This window comes from Doryrhamphus excisus, linkage group LG21 (assembly GCF_037039965.1).
Source record: "Doryrhamphus excisus strain RoL-2023G ecotype Guam linkage group LG21, RoL_Dexc_Guam_v1.1, whole genome shotgun sequence".
NCBI lineage: Eukaryota > Metazoa > Chordata > Actinopteri > Syngnathiformes > Syngnathidae > Doryrhamphus > Doryrhamphus excisus.
The window spans coordinates 26,898-46,118 of NC_136377.1; the positions used below are offsets into that span (position 1 = coordinate 26,898).

At 47.6% G+C, this 19,221-nt stretch overlaps 2 protein-coding genes across 5 annotated transcripts; both read right to left on the bottom strand.

Moving 5' to 3' along the window:
• Positions 1 to 90: 90 nt before the first annotated feature.
• tmprss15 (transmembrane serine protease 15) lies at positions 91 to 7,216 on the bottom strand. The gene is made up of 23 exons (XM_058087551.2): positions 7,089 to 7,216; positions 6,889 to 7,008; positions 6,688 to 6,784; positions 6,497 to 6,603; positions 6,297 to 6,431; positions 6,078 to 6,227; positions 5,915 to 6,020; positions 5,673 to 5,838; positions 5,033 to 5,174; positions 4,716 to 4,805; positions 4,514 to 4,639; positions 4,303 to 4,446; positions 3,991 to 4,101; positions 3,788 to 3,911; positions 2,698 to 2,793; positions 2,522 to 2,571; positions 2,404 to 2,460; positions 2,192 to 2,336; positions 1,951 to 2,126; positions 962 to 1,054; positions 535 to 674; positions 365 to 419; positions 91 to 287 (listed from the first exon to the last, which is right to left on the bottom strand). Exons 1-23 carry the CDS (start codon positions 7,144 to 7,146, stop codon positions 166 to 168), a joined length of 2,610 nt encoding a protein of 869 aa, XP_057943534.2. The 5' UTR covers positions 7,147 to 7,216; the 3' UTR covers positions 91 to 165.
• A 2,947-nt stretch (positions 7,217 to 10,163) lies between these two features.
• csf1rb (colony stimulating factor 1 receptor, b) lies at positions 10,164 to 19,096 on the bottom strand. Of its 4 annotated transcripts, none has more exons than XR_013625155.1 (22): positions 18,999 to 19,096; positions 16,906 to 17,172; positions 16,524 to 16,829; positions 16,286 to 16,422; positions 15,155 to 15,314; positions 14,801 to 15,083; positions 14,632 to 14,738; positions 14,439 to 14,547; positions 14,203 to 14,363; positions 14,034 to 14,134; positions 13,839 to 13,965; positions 13,667 to 13,768; positions 12,661 to 12,771; positions 12,446 to 12,590; positions 12,262 to 12,323; positions 12,097 to 12,185; positions 11,907 to 12,029; positions 11,684 to 11,795; positions 11,513 to 11,612; positions 11,251 to 11,363; positions 11,086 to 11,176; positions 10,164 to 11,016 (listed from the first exon to the last, which is right to left on the bottom strand). XR_013625155.1 is itself a non-coding variant. In XM_078787591.1 (22 exons), exons 1-22 carry the CDS (start codon positions 19,057 to 19,059, stop codon positions 10,958 to 10,960), a joined length of 2,934 nt encoding a protein of 977 aa, XP_078643717.1. In that variant the 5' UTR covers positions 19,060 to 19,096; the 3' UTR covers positions 10,164 to 10,957. The 4 variants fall into 4 exon arrangements, 3 of the variants coding, with proteins under 3 accessions (XP_078643717.1, XP_078643719.1, XP_078643718.1); XM_078787591.1 differs by having other exon boundaries at positions 11,243 to 11,363; XM_078787592.1 differs by lacking the exon at positions 10,164 to 11,016 and having other exon boundaries at positions 11,024 to 11,176.
• Positions 19,097 to 19,221: the final 125 nt, after the last annotated feature.

The window sequence follows — 19,221 nt, forward strand, 5'->3', positions numbered from 1 at the left end:
CCCACTTGGGTCCGCCCACATACTCCCCTGTGTGTGTGTGTGTGTGTTGCTATGGCAATGCAGACATCAGTCAAAGAAAAAAAACAGCAACATGATAAAACTAAAAGCTTTCATTCTGTGATGCAGACAATCAGAGCAGCTGCAGTTTGACGATGTCATCAGTGGTCATGGCCTCCACAGCAAGGAGGAGCGCCGGGTCTGAGCTATCCAATGCACAAAGGACGAGACACGAGCGTAAACGCCAGGCCGGTCAGGTTGACCACAACCGATGCCAAATGACGTGACACCTGGCAGAAAACGACAGCATGGACATTTATTCCCACGTGTGGCGTTTCTCTGAAGGGAATAGTTGAAAGATACCGACCAATTAGAGTCCAGTATCCATCCTCCCAACACATGAGTGGACCTCCAGAGTCTCCCTGATCCAAAAAGTTGAAGCGTTAGCAATAGCCATGTGACTAATACTAATACTTTTTTTCTGACTGAGTCCCACTCAGACGTCCACATGTGTCTCAAGTCAGTCCCGGTGTTCACCTGACAAGAGTCCACTCCGCCGTCTCGGTATCCTGCACACAGCATGTTGGAGGTAATACGGTACTCCGGCAAGCACTGCTGACACTGAGCCTGGTCTACCAGTGGGACCATGGCCTCCTGGAGAACATTAGGGAGAGAACCTGTACAACAACAGCACAGGGACAAACACCATTGATTGCCTGACAACAGACTGACAGATCGGTAGATGGACGGACGGACAGACGGTTGGGCAGATGGGGGGTGGGGTGTTATACAAATACTTTTCCCACCTCAATAAATACAGGCACACGATAGATAGATAGATAGATAGATAGATAGATTAGATTAGATTAGATTAGATTAGATTAGATTAGATTAGATTAGATAAGATAAGATAAGATAAGATAAGATAAGATAAGATAAGATAAGATAAGATAAGATAGCTCACCGTCAGCATCTCGTCCCCAACCAGCAATGAAACATTTCCTTCCTGCTGGGAACTCTTGCCCTTTTTTAGGTAAACACACTGGTTGTATGAACTCTGAACACACACAGACACACAGACATGGTGAATAACAGACTGTGCATAAGGACATCAAAAATGTAGAAAGAAGAGTTTCTTCAAATAGAAGTCCGGCCCTGTATACTGTCAAGGTCTGGCTACAGGCTTAAATATATAAACGCCGGGCACGATTACAGGCCTGATCTATATGTACTGTGTATACCACACACTGGTATTATATTTATTACCTTTAGGTCTGTATGTGTACTAAGGGTGTTAGTATAGGCAAGGTCTTCTTTTTACACGGATGTAGAGATGTTCGGATCAAGGAAATTAATTTCTCATTGGGTATAAATTTTAGGCAGGTAATAAGGTATCAGGACATGTGACAGCACTCACTCATAATAAGGTTTAAACTGAATTATAAGTCTAGAATGGGGGTCCTCTTGAACCCAGAACAGGGGTCCTGTAACATTCAGTCGACCATGTGCTGTAATAGTCCTGATGGCGCTATCCACCAGTATCAGCCTGGACATTCAATGTTACTGTGTTGTACCAAACAAAATACTGTATAGTAGTAGTGTAGTGTAGTGTAGTGTACTGTAGTAGGCAGACTGTGACAAAGTTACATGGTGCATCCAAGGACAGTCCAACAAAGGGGGACAAGTCGCCACTTGCATTAAACATCCAAAACTGGCCCATATTTCCAAAATGTATATGCCTTTCCATAAACTTTGATGTGGTTAGTGTGGTTGCCCATCAACTTGTTTACCACAAAGATATTGACATCCATACTTAAAATAGGTAAAACCTTTTATCTATGTGCGGTTAAGTGCAATTAATTATGAGTTAACTATGGACTAAACGCGATGAATGGTGATGAAGTATTGTAATGGATGGACAGCCCAAATATAGACAAAGGCTTTTAGGCTGACCAGTCATGTTGACTGGCATCTTTAGGTGCATCATGGCGATGTCGCTATCTTTGCTCTGTCGGTTGTAACGGTCGTTGATGATGATGCGATCAAGTTGGCGCGTTTCAACGTCGTTCGTGTCACTCTGAGTATGAAGTCCAAACTTTGCGGACCACAAGTGGAGGGGATGGTCCTTCCTGTCAACGAGGTGTTATCCACCAATCCCAACGTGACATCCAAACATCTTGAATCGGGGTCTCACCCATACACACAGTGGGCGGCAGTCAGCAGCCAATTATTGCCCAGCAAAGCAGCGCCGCACACATGTCGACCCTTCCAATGCAGTGACACCATCCATGGCCATGCTCCCTTCTCACTGTCAGCCCCGCCCACCACTTTGACCTCACCTTTCAGATAAAAACAGGCTGGTGAGCTAGTTGACCTAAAAAGTAGAAAAAGGTTTCCTGCTCTTACCTTCCCTGGCCGCTGATTGGTCCACGCTGTCATTGGCAATGAAACGAGCGCCGCATGCTAAAACATGACAACATGACACTGAGATTCCAACACTGACACATGAGCATCTTGTACTCACGCTGGTTGTCACAGTGGAGAGAAATCACGTGGTCGCCAGCACAACTTTCACTACAACACACAAAAAATACCTTCTGTGGTAGCCGTTGTTTCAATTGTTCGTGTGTGTCTCTGAGGACAATCTTCCACTTATCTACTCTGGCTTTCATTGTAGTCCAAGTGTTTGATTTCTGCTACCTCACGCTGGATTCCAGACCGCCATCCCCAGTGACCTTGACACTCACGAAAGGCGAATCTCCTGTCATGGCCGGCTGCAGGGTGCTCCACCCAGACCTGTACATTGGCATAGGTCTTACAAGTGGTCTACATGTGTCTCAGGACTGACTGGTCAGGTCCAGACACCCTGAACTGGTGGCCATCCAATGGCAGGGCACATATAGACAAACAACCATTCACACTCACATTCATACCTATGGACAATTTGGCATCTCCAATGAAGCCAACATGCATGTTTTGGAATGTGGGAGGAAAGCCTGACTACCCAGGGAAAACCTACAAACATGAGCAGAACTTGCAAACTCCACTCAGAGGCTCAACAGAGATACCAATTCCGGCCAACCAGTCAGTCACCGTGCGACCCATTTTCCCTTTTCCCTAAAACCAATTACCCACCACGACTGCCACATTTCTCAACCAGTTTACCTCATTCCTACATCAATTCATTCAACAAAGTCGTGACATTCATGCTCACAGCCGTTAGCCACAGAAAAAAAAATTCCCACGCTTTTTCTTTTGGAACGCCAAATGCTTTTGATTTTAAGAGTTTTAACTCCTCCCACATTTCTCAACCCATTCAGACCATTCCAACATCTATTCAAAACTCAACCTTCCCAGTTGCAAGGTGTTAGCAGGCTAATGTTAATGAGTTATATTCAAAAAAGGTCATTGTGTGTGTGTGTATGTGTGTGTGTGTTGGAAGCCATCTGTGGTGAATTGTGGAAGCGTTCGCATGCGCACATTTTGATGATGATTGAAGGAAAAGCACATGGGAATATGTCTACGTGGAGTTTTATTACGTGGAGTTTTACCCGCTTTTACTCATATTTTAACTGTGTATTAACCAATGAATGTTGTATTTTGGTGTGTCTTCTGTTTACTTGCTTTATTCAACTCCATTCTTCTGTAAAGTGTCTTTGAGTATTTTGAAAAGCGCTATGCAAATAAAATGTATTATTATTATGTACGCCAAAATATACACACAGTTTTTTAGATTTGGCAACAGGTCTTAAATGTGGTCCAGATGGATCCATGACAGGTAGCGTCTTACCTGTGTCCCAGGTACTGACAGGTGAAGTCAGACAGATGAGGACTCCAGGTGTCCGCACACACGGTGAACAGAGAAGAGCCAATCAGAAACTGGAGACCACGTGAAGCGACGGCCTGTAAAACAACTAAACAAACGTACGGTGTTGTGTTCATCTACAATGCAGCCAAACATGGTTGCTGTCAAAGACGGGACATCAGCCTCACCGCACTCAGCTTCATCTGAAGCATCGCGACAGTCTATCACGCCATCACACTGACTGTTACCATGGATACAGTCACCTGTCCCACACTGGAACTGGTCTTCAGCACAAGGATCTGATTCACACACAGCCACACAAAGAGCTGAGACCTGGACTTGCCAGACTGTCAACTTCCTGTTCCTGTCTCTTCAGTTGAATTGTTTGTCTTAACATCAATTTCAGCGCTTGCTGACATATTACGTCACTGTTAGCTGAAGCTTACATGTGCTAGGCTAACGGTTGACTAATGGTCTGTGAAGCAAGATCATGATCTCACCTGGGGAGCCCAAGTTGAGCCCAGAGGTGAAGTTGGCTTTAAATCCACGACCGTGACCCGACTTGTCCGTAAAAAAACCGACTGTCATCTGATTGGTTGTGGAAAAGAAGTCACAGACGGGGGCTTCGCTGCCAGTGAGAACGGCTACAAGAAAGACGTTAATGAGTGGAAAGTAGACTGAGAAGAATTCTCTTTAAACATCACAGCTCACCCAGTAAGGTGGAATTTGGCCCTGCCCCGTCCCTCACCTCCACCATGTCATAGTGAGCTTCGACATGCATATCCAGGAAGTGAAGTTGGATGTTTTCACCTGGGACGGTGTGCAGCGTCCACACACCTGCCAGCGCATTTCTTTATTTTTCAAATCAGGCACAGTCGCACTCATGTGTTAATGAAACAAAGCGGGGTCTCACAGCGCGCTTCCTGTCCATAGTTTTCTGGGTAATTTGGAGAGCTGAAGGTCGAGTTTGGCTCCCAGAGGTCAAAAGGACCGCCACAGTCAGCTGACCAATCAGAAGAGAGCTTAGTGGGGGTGGCTTGATGGTGACCTGGGTTAATGGGTGTGGCTTGATGGACACTTGGATTAGTGGGTGTGGCTTTATGGTCGCCTGTCTTAATGGGTGTGGCTTGATTTTCACCTGGCTTTGTGGGTGTGGTTTGATTGTCTTAGTGGGTGTGGCTTGTTGATCACCTGGCTTAGTGCGATTTTCAAGTGAGGTTTGATTGTTACCTGGCATGGGGGGTGTGGTGGTTGGAGTTGGCACGATGGTTGGTTCGGGGGGGGCAGGACCACATGGCTCAGAAGTCAGTGTGATGTCATCCAAAGCGATATCATTCCTCATGCCTCCTTTCTTCAGAGCTTGAAAGACAACCTGCATGGATTAGCTTGAAATCAGTTTGGCTTCAATTCAGTTTTAAATCCAGTTTCAACATTTGTAAAACATTTCACCTGGCTACACTAGGGTTAGTGATCACATCAGCAAACAGAAAACACAAAACTTGCTGTTGGGCCCACAACCTGTCATGGGCTTTCACTTGTGGCCCCCTGCGTGACTGAGTCGTCCCCCCCCCCCATTTTTATCACCCCCCCCATTTTTTATTGCCATCAAAATTCAATATCGGTATTGTTTTTTCCCCTATGATGAAAAGCGAAATAGCCCTTAAAGTGGCCAAAGTAGCAACAATGCTGAATTTGCTGTTAATATGATGCCTTGTGTAGTTCATTTGTTACACCAGGAGATGGCTCATATCTGCAACATTTGTGTTCCCTTTACCAGTGCTTCTCAATTTCTTTTGTCTTCCTAGATACTCCACAGTCACATGACACATGTCCGAATCTGACAGTGGACTTCCTGTGCGATGTCACCGACCTGAGTGTCTGTTGTCAGGTTGAGGAGCACCTGGCCGTAATTCCAGTTGTCACCATAGTTGCCGTCCTTGTTAAAGACCACGGTGACGACACCGTGAGGATGCGAACGAGACATTTGGAGCAACAGGACTTGAAGACGATGAACGTCTTCTCCAAACATGTGATACCTTCACACGCACACATCATCTGACTTCCTCTTTGTTTACTCCTGTCATTTTCAGTGTTCTATCTCTGCGCTCTCACCAGAATTGTAGACACACGGGCTGAAGGGGTGGAGTCAAAGGCAGGCTGTGAATCCTGAAGCTCTTCAGCCATTGGCCGGGGCTCAGAGGCGTAACCAAGTAGAAACCTGAGGAACATGATATGCTAGCAGTGATGCTAACACAATGCTAACATTCAATCCCACCCGATAAGTTTCCCAGGGTGTGGTCGACACTCGGGCCACTGAGTGGAGGGAAGGTGGAGCCTCTGGTTCGAAGCCAGTCGCCGTCGTCGTCATGATGTTGCCTCCACAAGCATACGCCTCGCTCAAAGGTGCATGTTAGCTTCTCCTCGACTAAAAGACGCCAAAGGCATCAACAATGACTTCTGAACACTTCTCTAACTTTGACGGCAGGTGTCTCACCGGGGAGCTGTGACACGTTCACGGCATGGAAGGTGGCGCTGAATCCCGACGTAAAATCATGCCAGGAAAACTCCACGGTGGATTGGTCTGTCAGCAGCCACACGGTCCCAGCAGGGGTGGAGCCTGAGAACTCGGCTGCAAAGGTAAAGGTCAGTGGGTAAGAGCATCTGAATCCAGGAGTTGATGGACCTGGTCCTGACCTGCAAGCCACTTTTCAGCGCCAACTCCTTCATAAAATCTCAGAATGGCAACATTTCCTTTGCTCACAAACTGCAAGTTCATCTTCACTGAAAATCCGCTTTGGACCCTGAAGATGACAAAACAAACTCAGGTCATTCAGGTTCTATAATGTGTAGATGTTGGTAGCTCCAGTAAGTGTCTTTTATGGAACCTGATGATCCAACGGCAGAAGCCGCCAGTGTCGTGCGTCTCAGAAGCCAACAATCCCGTTGGCCCAAGCAACACAAACTGTCCATCACACTGGGTTGCTGTGGAGACAGAAGGGCGATACCAAACACACCAATTGTCCATCACACTTCGTTGCTATGGAGACCTAAGGATGATACGGTACAAGCTGACTGAAAAAACTGACCACAATGGGTGGCATCCTCATCTGAGTCGTCAGCACAGTCATGGACGCCATCACAGAAACTATCGGCGTCGATGCACATGGATCGGTCAGCACAGGAAGTCTGATGAGGCGGACACAATACTGGACGCAAACGAGGCAGACATCAAAATAGTTTACGGGGAAAAAAAGAAAGAAAGAAAAGACAAAATAATCTTCCTCACCTGTCACAGGTGTTGACGGAGCGGCTGTGGTCACCACGTGTTTCTCTGTGAAAGGCATCCGTTAGCTTCTTCACCTTGAACCTAACATTGCTGGGGGGGATGGGAATCCAAACTCCCCACAAAACCAGTTCCCAGTCTTTTGATTCCTTGGAATCGCCAGTTTTGCAAACGATTCTTTTATCAATTCCTGTGGCCGCAAAAGACATCATGACAACAAAGCTACTTGCAATGGATATTTCACCAAAGGGAGGAAATACTACCAATAGTAGTACCACTAATAATACCAATAATAACGATTATAGCACAGTTATGTATATTTGCATGTATTAACACACACACACACACACATATATATGTGTAATTGGACTATGTAATCAGACTTGAACTGAAAACCTTGAACTTGACTTGAAAACCTAGTGGATTCTTTAGGTACTGCGATGTTATCACATGCTGCATCTGTGGCTGCTAGCATTACGCTGGACATACAGTATACCTCCAGTATACCTATACCACCAGGCAGAGAATACATCCTCCAGGGATGAAGGAATGGGGAGCAGGAGGGAGCTATTCGACTAGCATTCTGTCATGTGCTGCCAACTACTGCATGACCGGATGGGGGTGGCGAAAAGGGACATCACCCCGGGACAGTGATGGTTGCTTTCATTGTTTGCTATCACCATTGCACAAATGGCTTCCTCTCGTTGCGGGGTAAAAAGAGGCTGGTGGTCCAGAGTAAAGTACAGTAAAGATGGGATATTATTCTACTGTGTGAGATGTGGGATTACGGTCCAACACCAAAGATATCTGTTCTTCCAAATGTTTGAATGACTGAATTGGTGGTGATTCAAGCTTTACTTTAATGCGGTCGGGTCTGGAACCAATAGGCTGTGATGAATCCTGTATTTTCATAAGAAATCATTGATTTCTTGGAACCCTCCATTCCCTGCTGGAATGTGCTGGTTTATAAGGTCATGTTGATGCTCGTTCTCCCAAATGGATCGGCAGGCAGTAGGCAGTAGGCAGTAGGCAGTAGGCAGTAGGCAGTAGGCAGTAGGCAGTAGGCAGTAGGCAGTAGGCAGTAGGCAGTAGGCAGTAGGCAGTAGGCAGTAGGCAGTAGGCAGTAGGCAGTAGGCAGTAGGCAGTAGGCAGTAGGCAGTAGGCAGTAGGCAGTAGGCAGTAGGCAGTAGGCAGTAGGCAGTAGGCAGTAGGCAGTAGGCAGTAGGCAATAGGCAGTAGGCAATAGGCAATAGGCAATAGGCAATAGGCAATAGGCAATAGGCAATAGGCAAATAGAATTGAAATGATCCAAATCTGCTGACCTATGACCTCACCTGTAATGTGGATACTATCTTTGTCCACCACCAGTCCCCTGCTTTCTTCAAGGCCTGCCCTCATCTGTTGCTCCACTTCATTCCTGTCCACCGGCTGACGGAACCAAAGGTCAAAGGTCACAATAACGCTGCCCTGGCTGAGGATCAATAACCAATCGTCAATAATTAATGAATGGATCATCCCATCCTTCAATCTGGGCTGTCCTCACGCGAAGAGCAGAACCTGACAAGACGTGAAGTCCTTGTTGAGACGACTGCGTGTTAACGCCACCGTCACCTGTCGACCAATCACAAGTCAGGTGAGCAGCCCTGAATGACAAATAAAAGCTGTGACCTCACCAGATGTTGGACGTCAAACGCCAGAGACTTAAACTGCACACTGCTGGAATTCTTCAGCTCCTCGCAGAACGTGGCGCCGCTGGTGATGGTCATCTTCCCGCTCAGCACGCCCGGGTCCACGCCATCTTGGACGCAGCAAAGTCAAACGTCTTTATTTATCATCATTCTCTGTTGGGCAGGAGCCAGCTGAGTGAACAACTACAGCATCAGTAAAATATGTACAGAAAGTGTCTTTTCCACTGTCGAGTAGAAAACATCTAGAAGAGGGCTCAGCCAACCGCAAGCGCACTTCCCTTTCAGGTTTCCAGTTGATAATGTGACAACACCAGAGAAGAAGACAAAATGGGAGTTGTCTTTCATCATTCTCTGGTCAAACAAGCACATTGGCTTTGTTTGGGTTGAAATACTGTCGCACGAGACTTATCTATTTATCAGCACTCATGGCAAACCTAACCCATGACCATGCAAAATACACTTCTTCCTTGCCTTTGTCGCAGAGTGCTTGCTCGTGTGGGTTTCAGTTGCTTCTCTGTTGTCATTCATGAGTGAGAGCTTCATGCGTAAGAGCTATGAGATAGCGGTTGTTGGGATATCAGTACACTGAACTGAACTGAAAGTGAGCTGGGAAACTAACTGCCACAACTAGAGTAGCTCTCAGACATTTTCACCGAGGAAAAGTAGCTGTCACAAGACAAAGCGTTGGAAAGCACGGATCTACAAAAAGAATGAGAAGCGGAGCATCACCTGGCGGCCGATCATCCATCCACAGAAGCACCAACAATCCAACGCAACAAAGCAGCAGCAGCAAGCAGGTGACCATCAGCAGGAACTCCAAAGATGACAAACGAGCACGTCCTTTCATCCTGAACGTATCGTTTGTTTGTTTGCCTTCAAAAGTTCTCAATGTGTCAGCAGCAAGACCACAAAGTAAACTGATCAATGAGTGACTTCACCTCAACCTTTGAGTGAGTTGAAAAGACCGATAACGACCACGTCACTGCTAATCATTCATCAATACTATCACACACACCGTGACTAGCTGTTTATTTGGGCTGATTAAACAAGTCATTAACAAGCCCCTCCCTACATTGAAAGTCCTTTGGCAATAAAAATGTCACATTAATATTCTTGGGAATAACCCACACCTGCCCTGCAGGTACAACACACCAAGCATCAGTACCAATCAATAATCCATAATAATCCATAAAGACAAGCACTCATCGGTACCAATCATCAGTCTTAACCCTAACCCACAAAAGCGTACCACCGCAGCCAAGGGGCAAGCAACCCAACCAAAAATGCTTCTGCAACAAAAATGCAAAGTTTTTGTAACATTTTGGGAAGCAAAAATGGCTAGCTGGGATTTGGTACCAGGGCATGCTTTTATTTTGATGAATGAATACAGGAAGCGTTAAGCGAGTTTGCCCGAGAGAAGCTGCCGGTTGTTTTCTTCTGTTGAGATGTTTTTATTTAGAGAAAAATCAACACATACAGCAAATGTGGCATCACTTTCAGTTACATTCCCAGAAGGAAATGATGCCAGGACAGCTAAAATAAGGACATAAAAGTATGCATAGTTCATAATTCATCAAAATTAATACTGGTGACGACAGAAAAGAAATGATCACTAGGTGTTTCCTCCAAGATTCAGATGAATTGGATGAAATAGTTCCATGATGTGAGGTGGATATCCAAAACAGCGCAGAATGGGAGGTGGACTAGCTTAGCTTCTCGTTATTTTCTGTCATGCACGCCCAAGGGACAGAATCCCCCCCCACCCTCCCAACCGATTTGAAACACTAGAGAAAGTGATGATATTTATAATTGTGTCTTTTGTACAGACACTCAACGTGAACTTGAAAGCAAGAACATGCAACAAAATGGAGAGCAGGGAAGCATACGTGCGGATTCAAGAGTCAACTGCATGTTGGGTACTACAAATTTGTTGTACATGTGAGCAGGTCTGCTCTAAAATGACCCCCCCCCCCAACAGTTCCCAACTGCCTTGCTGCATGAGAAGCACCAGACCAGCTTAGCTTCTCAGGGTTTGGAAAGGTGTGATGCTACAAGCGTGCACGTCTGAAGGTGCTCACAGGGGTCCAAGGATTGCTCAGGTGGTTTGTTGATGGCAGATGAGAAGACATCAAAGGTGATTGATTTCGTGTCATGTGACCACAAGAACAGGATTGGTGGAGACCATCAGGAGAGCTGGTAGATGTTTTTCATTCTCTTTGCCGCCTCGGCTTCCTGGCTGCCATCTGAGGAGCAAAGAGTGACTCGGGGACGACGCTTAAAGCTTCATTAAGGAAACATTTGATCATGCTCACTTTGCTCCTCCCCCTTCAGCGACGCTCCACTTCGGACCACTTCCTCGTACTCTTCCTCTTCTCCACACTCATCTATATTCTTGTACGTTGGCTTAAGAAACACAAAGAAAACATTCAAACCAAACCAAACCAAACCAAACGTGTGATTGGGCTTCACCTGCTCACTTTCACCCGACTTGTTGCCGCAGGGGAGGAGCCTTTCAATCAGCTGACCAATCATCCTGAATGTTGGCCTGTCGCTTGGCTCCAAATTCCAACACTGAGTCATCAACTGGTACCTGAAGGCAACTTTCAATGAACTTTATTGACAAAGACGTCATCCTCCGTCACTGACCGCCTAACCTTCCATGAACTTTACTGACAAGGATCGTTGTCAAACGCCATACATTTTTTGAGATGAACAAAGATGGAAGCTTCGGGGCCTCACATTTGTGCTGGAGCAAAGTCGGGCTGATCCATGTGGCATCCATCTTTGATCATTCTATAGAAGTTGGTATCCACGGCAACATTGGGGTAAGGACTCTTACCTGAGCATGTCAGCACACAGGTGATTAGTGAACAAGTGATTAGAGACGTTCTGTGGTGTTGCCATGGTTACCTAGAGAGAAGATTTCCCACAGCAGGACTCCATAAGACCAGACATCACTCTGGACCGTGTAAACACACTGGAAGATGCTCTCTGGAGACATCCACTTGACCGGGAGGCGTGCCTGTCACAGGAAGGGAGGAAATGACCAGGTGGTCACCTTCTTCTTGTGTTCTTGTGTTCTTGTGTTCTTGTGTTCTTGTGTTCTTGTGTTCTTGTGTTGTGTGTCACTGACGTTCCCCTGGACAATGTAGCTGTCGTCATTGCGGATGTCTCGGGCCAAACCAAAGTCGCAGATTTTTGCAACGTGGTGGTCAGTTAGCAAAACATTCCTTGCTGCAACGTCTCTGTGGATACACTAACACGCACACAGACTTACCACACTTGTGTGTGTGTGTGTGTGTGTGTGTGTGCGTTCATGTTACATTTTGTGTTGACAGGAAGTCCAAACCCTGAGCCACCTGGTAGGAAAACCTCATGAGGTCACTGACAGACAAACGCTCCACGTGCCCACCTGAAGGACACACGCACACGCACGTTAATGGCATCCTTGTGCTTATCAGACCTGATTGTGCATGAGTGTGTGTTACCTGAGTGGGAAAGTACTGATTGCATTTCTTGATACTCCGAACAACACGAGATTCCGCTATCACTGCAACACACACACACACAAACACAACATGCTCACATGTGCGCGTGTGCCACACACACACACACACACGCACAACATTCTCACACGTGCACATGTGAAGAAGAGAAAAAGAAAAAAAAAACCTCCTGTGTCTGACGTCCTGACTCGTCACATTGGAGTATTTTGTGTCGGGGTTCAAGATGGCCGCCATGAAATCCGGGGTGTGCAGACGCAGGAAGTTGAGCAGGTCGCCATGGCAACAGTACTCAGTGATCATCAGCACGGGGCCTAGTGAGAGCGACAAAGTTCACAGAAATCCTTCTTCCGATTAGTTTTCCTTTGACCTTTGACCCCCCACCTCCTTGAGTGCACGCTCCCAGGAGGTTGACGATGTTGTCATGGTAACCGAGATGGCTGAGAATCTTCAGCTCACACATGAGAGCTTCCCGCTCCTCCAGGTGGGCGCTCGCTGCATACAAACGTGCACACGTTGACATGGACATGAATGATTGATGAATGATTGATTGCTGATTGATAAATGGGATGGAGTGGACGGTGTACTCCATTGGCCCCTTGGCCCATTGTCTTCATACCGTTAACCAGATGTTGTTATTGATTTATTTCATGCCGCTTGGACTATTGCCAGACATCAGCCATACATCGTCTCCAGTAGCTGTCTCCTGTTCATGGTCCTCATCAACATCGGACCCCAATCCTGGCCTCCTTGCACTGGTTACCTGTTCCATGTTCCATGTTCCCTGTTACTGTTACCTGTTACTGTTACCTGTTACTGTTACTTACAGGATCCGGTTCAAAATGCTCCTTTTGCTTTTTAAATGGCTGAATGGGCTGCCTCCCTCATACTTACCTGACTTATTGACTGTTGTTGTTCCTACCAGAACCATGAGGTCCAGCTCACAGCTCCTCTTAACTACGCCTCGGTCTAATCTTAAATCTGGGGGTGATGGGCCTTCTCTGTCGCAGGGCCGAGACTCTGGAATGGCCTGCCTCGTAACATTCCATCACTGGAGCATTTTAAATCCGTATGGAAATCTTACTTTTATGCTCTGGCTTTGAACACAGGCTAACCTGGGCATTGTGTATTGATCAATTATTGATGTATAATTAATGAATTATTGATGACTGATTCATCAATAATGATCAATTATTGTGAATATCATTAATGATATATCATTCATCTATCATTCATAAACAATCTATCGTTAATCATTCCCCAACCAATACACCTAATATATACAAATTGATCAAGCATTGCTGTATAATTGATGAATGAATGAAAATCGATTTAAGTATAAATCGAGAAAAGCAGATGGCAGCGCTGACAAGCAAAAATGGGAACTGACGTTTGAGCATCTTGACGGCCACCCGGGTGACATCTTCTGTCCCGAGGCCGTACGCCGTGGCTTCCACCACCTTTCCGAACGCACCTGAGCCCAAAACAGCACCTGGTGGGAAGGGTCAAAGGTCACCTGAAAAGGTCAAAGGTTCAAGGTGCCGCTGAAAGAAGATGTTTACCGAGGCGGAGCTTGTCCCGGGGAAACTCCCACTTGAGATTGTAAGGCAGCCGGTTGGGGTCGATGAAGGTGTAGTTGTTCCCGTCACAGCTCTCGATGATCTTCCAGCGAATTTCGTATTTTGGTTTCTGAACAACGATCGAGATGGACAAAAATGTTTTGGGGGAAATGTGAAGGACGTCCTTAGCATACCAACCGTTTTCATCCTACAGATGACAAGCAGCAGAAGCAACAACAGCGCCGCCATGGCGACAGCGGACGCAGTGAGAAAAGGCTGCGTGAGGACGCTCTGACCTCCTGCAGAGAATGAGAAGACGTTTAGGTAAGGAGCCCAACTGCTAAGGAAGGTCCTGACACGAGCTCACGAAGCAAGAAGGTGTCACATGAGCGTCCCACGCTGTTAAAGGAGACACATTCGATGGTGACATCATGGGCCGCTGGCCGAGGGAGGGGGAGGTGCTTTGTCAACTCCTCCCTTTCCAGTGTTGTGACATCATCAACTTGATCGGTGGAGATGTTGCCGCACCTGGACAGGAAGTCAAGGTCACGTGTATACGACAGGCCAGAGCGTGGGAGTGTGGGAGCGTGCGAGCGTGCGTACGTCCAGACGAGGCCGCTGCAGGTGACCCAAAGGATGGTGGGAGGGGGGAAGCCTGAGCTGCTGCAGGTCAGGGTGTCATTCTGCACCGTGATGTGACTGCTCGGGGCGCCTTTTTGGTGTTGGACAATGACAGCAAAGATCAAGCATCAGTCCATGTGAAGGCAAACGGAAGGATGACCGTGACGGAGCTTACGGAGAATTCTCAGGTCAAAGTTCAGGGAGGCATTGAAGAAAGAGTTAGCCAAGCGCAGCGTGTAACGACCTTTGGCCTCACGATGGAACAGCAGGCTGCTTTGCGACCTGCAAATGTGACAGTTTGGATGAAGACGCCGTGATGGAGGATGCTGTGCGGCCTCGCTAACCTGTAGGTGTCAAAGCTCTGCGTCTTCTGCACTTCTGTCGGTGTCACCCAGTCCAGGTTCCTGATTGGTGGATATGCTTCCACAGCGACGGTCAACATCATGTCTCCGCCCTCTAGCATGCCCACCGTGCTGCTGCGGCTGACGACATTAGGGTACACTCCATCTGCGCTAACATTAGCGAGCAGTTCCCATTCATCTTTCATTGACTGGCTGCTAGCAGTAGCATGTAGCGCCATCCGGCTGTCGGCACGCTGCTGCAGGAAGACCTTCAGGAAGGGAGCATCTGACAGAGAGAACGGCCACGCATCAAACATTTCATTATCTTTCAACACTCGACCAGCCCGCCCTTCCCACCTAAGACGCTCAGCCTTGCCGCTGCCGTCGCGTCTCCGGCCTCATTGTGAGCCGTACATGCGTAACGTCCATCGTGCCTCCGAGTCACACCCACAACGCTGAGCGTGCTGTTCATTTGCAGCCAGTTGCTGTAGTGACGCATCACTGTAATATTTGGTGCCTGGAATGAAACATGTGACCACGTCCATTTGATCATGGCCCCTCATGGACCTGGGACCAATTACATTCATACATTCACTTTCTACCGCTTATCCTCACCAGGGTCGCAGGCATGCTGGAGCCTATCCCAGCTGGCTTGGGGAGAGGCGGGGTCCACCCTGGACTGGTGGCCAGCCAATCCCAGGACACATATAGACAAACAACCATTCCCACCCACATTCATACCTATGATGAAAAGAGAGTTGAGCCGGAAGGCAAAGCTCTCAATTTAGCGGTGGATCTATGTTCCCACCCTCACCTATGGTCATGAGCTTTGGGTCAGGACCGAAAGAATGAGATGGCGGATACAGGTGGCTGAAATGAGTTTCCTCCGTAGGGGGGCTGGACTCACCCCAAGAGATCGGGTGAGGAGCTCAGCCATCCGGGAGGGGCTCAGAGTAGAGCCGCTTCTCCTTCACATCAAGAGAAGTCAGTTGAGGTGGCTCGGGCATCTAGTCCGGATGCCTCCCGGACGCCTCCCTGGTGAGGTGTTCCGGGCATGACCAGCCGGGAAAAGGCCCCGGGGCAGACCTAGGACACGCCGGAGGCATTATGTCCCACAGCTGGCCTAGGAACGCCTTGGTGTCCTCCCGGTGGAGCTGGAGGAGGTGGCCGGGGACTGGGAAGTCTGGGCTTCCCTACTGAGACTGCTGCCCCTGCGACCCGGACCCGGATAAGCGGCGGAAAATGGATGGATGGATATTTATTTTAAAGGATTGACAGCCCTAATTAGCATGTTTGGGTGTCTGGAACAAATTTTCTATGGGAAAACTTGCTTTGGTTAGAGTCCATTTTGGTTTAAGTCCTATAGGAACAGATGCCTGACATGAACCAAGGCACCGCCAAATTAGAATGGGGCCTAACAGGACCAGTACAAAAACGCCAACACTTTCTTCCTGTTTTCCTTCTTCTCATTTGAACGTCTCCTCTCACCTGCACATGGGGGTGTGTCCAGGTGACAGTGTACAAGTGGGAGGGGTTACTGGTCACACATGTGACCTCAAATGTTTCTCCTTCCAGATGAAAAAAAATCCTCTGATTGACAGACACGTGGGGAGGATGACGTTGTCCTGGAGGGGGGACAGGTGAGACAGTCAGGAGTCAGATGGACAGACAGATGAGAACACCAGGAGAGAGACGGATGGAAAGACAGGTAAAGACAAGGCGTTACTTGGTGCCACCAGCAGGTCAAGTGTTTTGGATCTGAACTGTGTGCCAAGTTTCCAGCCCGAGCAGACGTAGCGTCCATTAAAGTTCCTGTGGACCTTATGGATGAGGGCTCCTCTGTGGGGATCAAAGGTCACGTTCATGCCCCTGGGCAGATGTTCGGCCTGTTGCCCATCCTGGTAGTCTGATTGGAGGGTGAGGTTTGTGACCGACGGGTCCGTCAGCAGACACCTGAACAGGAAGTCGTCGCCCTCTTTGACACTGGGGGTCATGCGAGGCGTGACAAAGACGCTGGACGGGTTAGACGGGTCTGCGAGACGATCGACATGGGAAGTGATGTCATTGGTAGTTGTAAATTGTGAGGAAGGGGGCATGGCCTTGCTCACCTTTGACGTAAAGGTGGATCTGGGTGTGCGCGTGGTCCAGACTCCGGTTGATGTAGGAACAGTGATATGTCCCGGTGTGCCTGGGTGTGGAGCGCCTGACCTCCAGCACGTCACGATGCTCAGGCAGTGGACGAAATGCAGTGGTGGACCAGCGGATGGAAGCGTTGCCATTACAACTGAGGCTGAAGGCAGAACCGGCGGTCAAGACCACTTCGGAGCCATTCAGTATCAAATTAGAGTCCAGATGAATGAATGGCGGACAGAAGTCTGGAAGGAAGACCAGCAGATGATTGTCAGTGAGTGTGGCTACCTGCAGGATTGGCTTTTATCTGGGATCATCTAACGTTGAGCCCTGTTTGCATCCTGGTTGAGCCACTTGCTATCAGAGGTCCTTCACAAATACCATCTTTAAAAAGGACCAAATCTTCTCTGCCTGTACCAAAACAACAAGCTATGAACTCCTTTATAGTAGCTCTTCCTGGACCCGTGTCCTGTACCAAGTGGCCCCTGTCTCTCTCCATGCCAGACGATGCCAGGCGATGCCAGGCCATGCCAGGCCATGCCAGGCGATGAGAGCTCTGCCTTCAAGATGCTCAGACCAACATGGCTGCTGGCACATATACGACAATGTGTATTTTACTCATTTAATGTTTGCTTTCAAACAAACAAACAATGTAGAACACAATGACAAACAATATACAGCATAGTATGTCAGCAACGTTGCAACATCGGTCTCTAATTTCGTGGCACAGGGTGGTGGGGCGTGGCGCAGCCCCTGTAGTCATCATTTCGTCCAGTGCACAGTGTTCCCTTTCCATAAGTGACGTGTATATTAACCAAGCTAGCGATAGCTTTGGATTCATTCATTTTCTATCCTCACAAGGGATGCTGGAGCCCATCCCAGCTGTTTTTGGGGGAGAGGCGGGGTCTTATCTCAGTGTCAATCCCAGACGAAAGAGTGGATAGCTAGCTCTCCATTTGGCTACCAAGACTCAACAAGATGCTGGTTTGCTGTCAACATTTTGGACCTGAGGACTGGAGCACACGTCTTGTGCTGGAAGACACAGCCATCCAAAGGAGAGCCGACATCGGAAGTGTCATCAATGTTTTCATGCTGCTGTTGTTGACGGAACTAGTATAAGAAATTGTGTCAACGGGTCTAGGAAAGACGTTTCTCTAGTGTTTTACATCATGAACGTAGGATATTATGCTAATATTTTCATGAGCGTCTCCCCAAAAGAGCAACATGATTTTGGGTTAGGATTCTTCAGTGTAGCATGGAGGCCACACAGTCAGGAGATGGGAAGACCTGGGTTGGAATCTCCCTGGGCCATCTCTGTGTGAAGTTGCATGTTCTCCCCATGCATGCGTGGCTTTTCTTCGGGTATGCCCCCCCCATTCCAAAAACATGCTAGGTTAATTGGCCACTCCAAATTGTCCATAGGTATGAATGTGGGTGGGAATGGTTGTTTGTCTATATGTGCCCTGGAATTGGCTGGCCACCAGTCCAGGGTGGACCCCGGCTCCCCCCCCAAGACAGCTGGGATAGGCTCCAGCATGCCCCCACCCCAATGAGGACAAGCGGCATAGAAAATGGACGAATGGCTTCTTTAGCGTTTTTCCCCAGGTTGATTTGTAGCAATAAAAACTTTGGCATGAGAAGAAGAAGAAGATCCTAAATGAAGGATTTGCTGAAAAGTCCAAGCTTTCTTGGATGAAAAACATGATTGGGGAAGTTTGCTTTCGGTCAGAAGAAGAGATTTTTGTTGACATGACAGTTGAGTTTGAGAAGAAAAGGAGAAGTGAAACTTTGTATTTAACGCTCATCAGCAGTTTGGAAGTCATGTCTGAAGAAGAAAAGAGGAAGAAGACACACCATCCTCATCAGGATGGAAAAGATGTCCAACAATAAAACGTTCTTCTAGAACACCCCAAAAAGAAATCTACCAGTGTTGTTATCAATTATTATTCACCTTTCATTATCTTTATTCTTCCTTATGTCATTATTCCTGGAAAATGTGTTGATCATCTTCCTCCTGATGACGTACTTCTCCATTTTTACAACTTAGTGCATTTAAGAAGAGCCTTCTTACCTTCAGCAGAGCCACCAGAGATGATTGACAACAGGAGAAAATACAATGTCTTCATCTTCATCTTGTCCAAACTGTCTGAGACTCAAGCAGCTCAATTTCCTGACAGATGCTGGCTCCACCCATTTCCCTAGACTGACCGAGGCCCATCACGCCCACAGCCTCCCACTTGACATTTTAGGAGTCTTCCCCATCCCTGCCAGTGAGAGTGTATTAGAAATATACG